We start from the raw sequence: 2208 nt of genomic DNA on the forward strand, positions 1-2208 counted from the left end.
CCACCTCCCCTCCAAGACACCCTCAGTTTATTTCCTATAGTCAAGAGTCTCTCCTGGTTTTTCTCCCTCTCTGATTTCTTCCCATTCATTTTTCCCTCCCTTCACCTATGATCCTCTCTACCGTTTCTTACACCCACACATGAATGAAACCATATGATAATTTTCTTTCTCTGATTGACTTACTTCACTCAGAGTTATACTTTCCAGTTCATCCATGTCAAAGTAAATGCTAAGATTCCATCCTTTTTGATGGTTGTGTAATATTCTTGTGTGTGTGTGTGTGTGTGTGTGTGTGTACTAATTCTTTATCCATTCATCTGTTGATGGACATCTGGGCTCTTTCCACTTAATATCATGAGTAAATTATGTGTGGCATACTGACAAGATATACAGAAGTAATATAAATGTAATGTGTACTGCTGTATATCCTTATTATCCAATTTGTTGGAATAAATAAATATTGTGTAATAACAGCAGAGATATATGATAATGATGCTAAGGCAAACATCTTGTCAGGAAGTGAAAAATTAAAGGCATAATTTTTCCCTCAAGCCTCACTTTTTTTTCTGCCTTTTGACCACCTCTTCTTAAGTAAATGCTTCACCTTCCTTTCAAGCAGCTCTCATCTCCTTATCATTCCTTGTTTTCCAGGCATGTCAGGAACAATGGAAGATGCAAATGACACCACAGAGATAAACTTCATTCTTGCAGGGCTCTTTAACCACACTCAGACCCATATGTTCCTCTTTTCCATGGTGCTCATGACCTTCCTCACCTCCCTGCTGGGCAATGCCCTCATGATCCTGCTCATCCATGAGGACCCCCAGCTGCACAAGCCCATGTACTTCTTGCTTAGCCAGCTCTCCCTCATGGACATGATGCTGGTCTCCACCATAGTCCCCAAAATGGCAGCCAACTACCTGATGGACACCAAGTCCATATCTCCTGCTGGCTGTGGAGCCCAGATCTTCCTATTTGTCACTCTGGGAGGGGGTGAGTGTTTTATCTTAGCATCCATGGCCTATGACCGCTATGTGGCCATATGTCACCCCCTGCGCTACCCCATCCTCATGAATCAGAAGCTCTGCTTGCACATGACCGCAGGCTCCTGGCTTCTGGGAGGGGTGGATGGACTGATGCAGGCTGGTGCCACTCTCAGCTTCCCTTACTGCCATTCTCGAGAAATCAACCACTTCTTTTGTGAGGCACCCTTGCTTGTGCGTCTTGCCTGCAATGACACTATGCTTTTTGAGTTTTTCATGTATGTGTGCTGCATCTTGATGCTCTTGATCCCTCTGTCTCTCATTTTGGCTTCCTACAGTTTCATCCTGGCTGCTGTGCTTCACATGAAGTCCACAGCAGCTCGGAAGAAAGCCTTCGCCACCTGCTCTTCTCACCTGGCTGTGGTGGGGCTCTTCTATGGGGCCATAATATTCATCTACATGCGGCCCAAATCCTACCGTTCAGTGGCCCATGACAAGGTGGTCTCTGCTTTTTACACCATCTTCACACCTGTGTTGAACCCCCTTATATACAGTGTGAGGAATAAAGAAGTCAAGGGGGCTTTGAGAAAGTGGCTGGAGAAACATTTTCTGGGACGTCTATAGTGAGAATAATTTGATAAACTGGAAGTAATCAAATTGGATCAGGATTACAAAATTTGTGTTGTATCAATATATTATGCTCTTAATTTGCCAGTGTGCATAGTTTTTAGAAGTATTTATTTATTTTATATTTGATAAATTAAATAAAAGTTACATTTGTCCTGCTTTCCTACATTGTCATAGTGTTTTTGTTCTGAACTTTGGACTTCCACAATTAGAGTACTGTAATGATTGAGGCACTGTAATCACAGGATATGCCAGATATTGATAAATGGGAATTTTCAAATGTTAATGTTTGTGGACTCTGTTCATGGGCTCTCTGGAAAGCTATACCTCAACTATCACCAGAGTCAGCAAAACCTCAAAGCACATGCTCAATTTCTGCCCAGGGTATACTTTGTAAATCTGCTTAATTTATTAAAAAAAACATAAAAGGGAGCATTTCAAACATGAAGAGAAGAATACAGCACCCCTGGTTCCCACGAGACTGAAGTCATACAGTCTTGCTCATGTTAAAACCTTAAGATAAGGACTGTAAATTTCTGAAATGTCTTTTGTCTAGTGATATGTAAACTTTGATGTGAACAAAATGTATTTAACCGTA

At 41.6% G+C, this 2208-nt stretch overlaps 1 protein-coding gene across 1 annotated transcript; it reads left to right on the forward strand.

Annotated features, from left to right (window-relative positions):
- Positions 1-665: 665 nt before the first annotated feature.
- LOC100472392 (olfactory receptor 2T33-like) lies at positions 666-1607 on the forward strand. Its single transcript, XM_011237132.2, has one exon. The coding sequence runs from the start codon at positions 666-668 to the stop codon at positions 1605-1607; it is 942 nt and encodes a 313-aa protein (XP_011235434.2).
- The last annotated feature ends 601 nt before the right edge of the window (positions 1608-2208 follow it).

Source organism: Ailuropoda melanoleuca, unplaced genomic scaffold (genome assembly GCF_002007445.2).
Source record: "Ailuropoda melanoleuca isolate Jingjing unplaced genomic scaffold, ASM200744v2 unplaced-scaffold7480, whole genome shotgun sequence".
NCBI lineage: Eukaryota > Metazoa > Chordata > Mammalia > Carnivora > Ursidae > Ailuropoda > Ailuropoda melanoleuca.

What these genes read in the sequence shown, in the direction of transcription:
- LOC100472392 (XM_011237132.2), top strand. Translation starts at nt 666, where the DNA reads ATGGAAGATGCAAATGACACCACAGAGATAAACTTCATTCTTGCAGGG.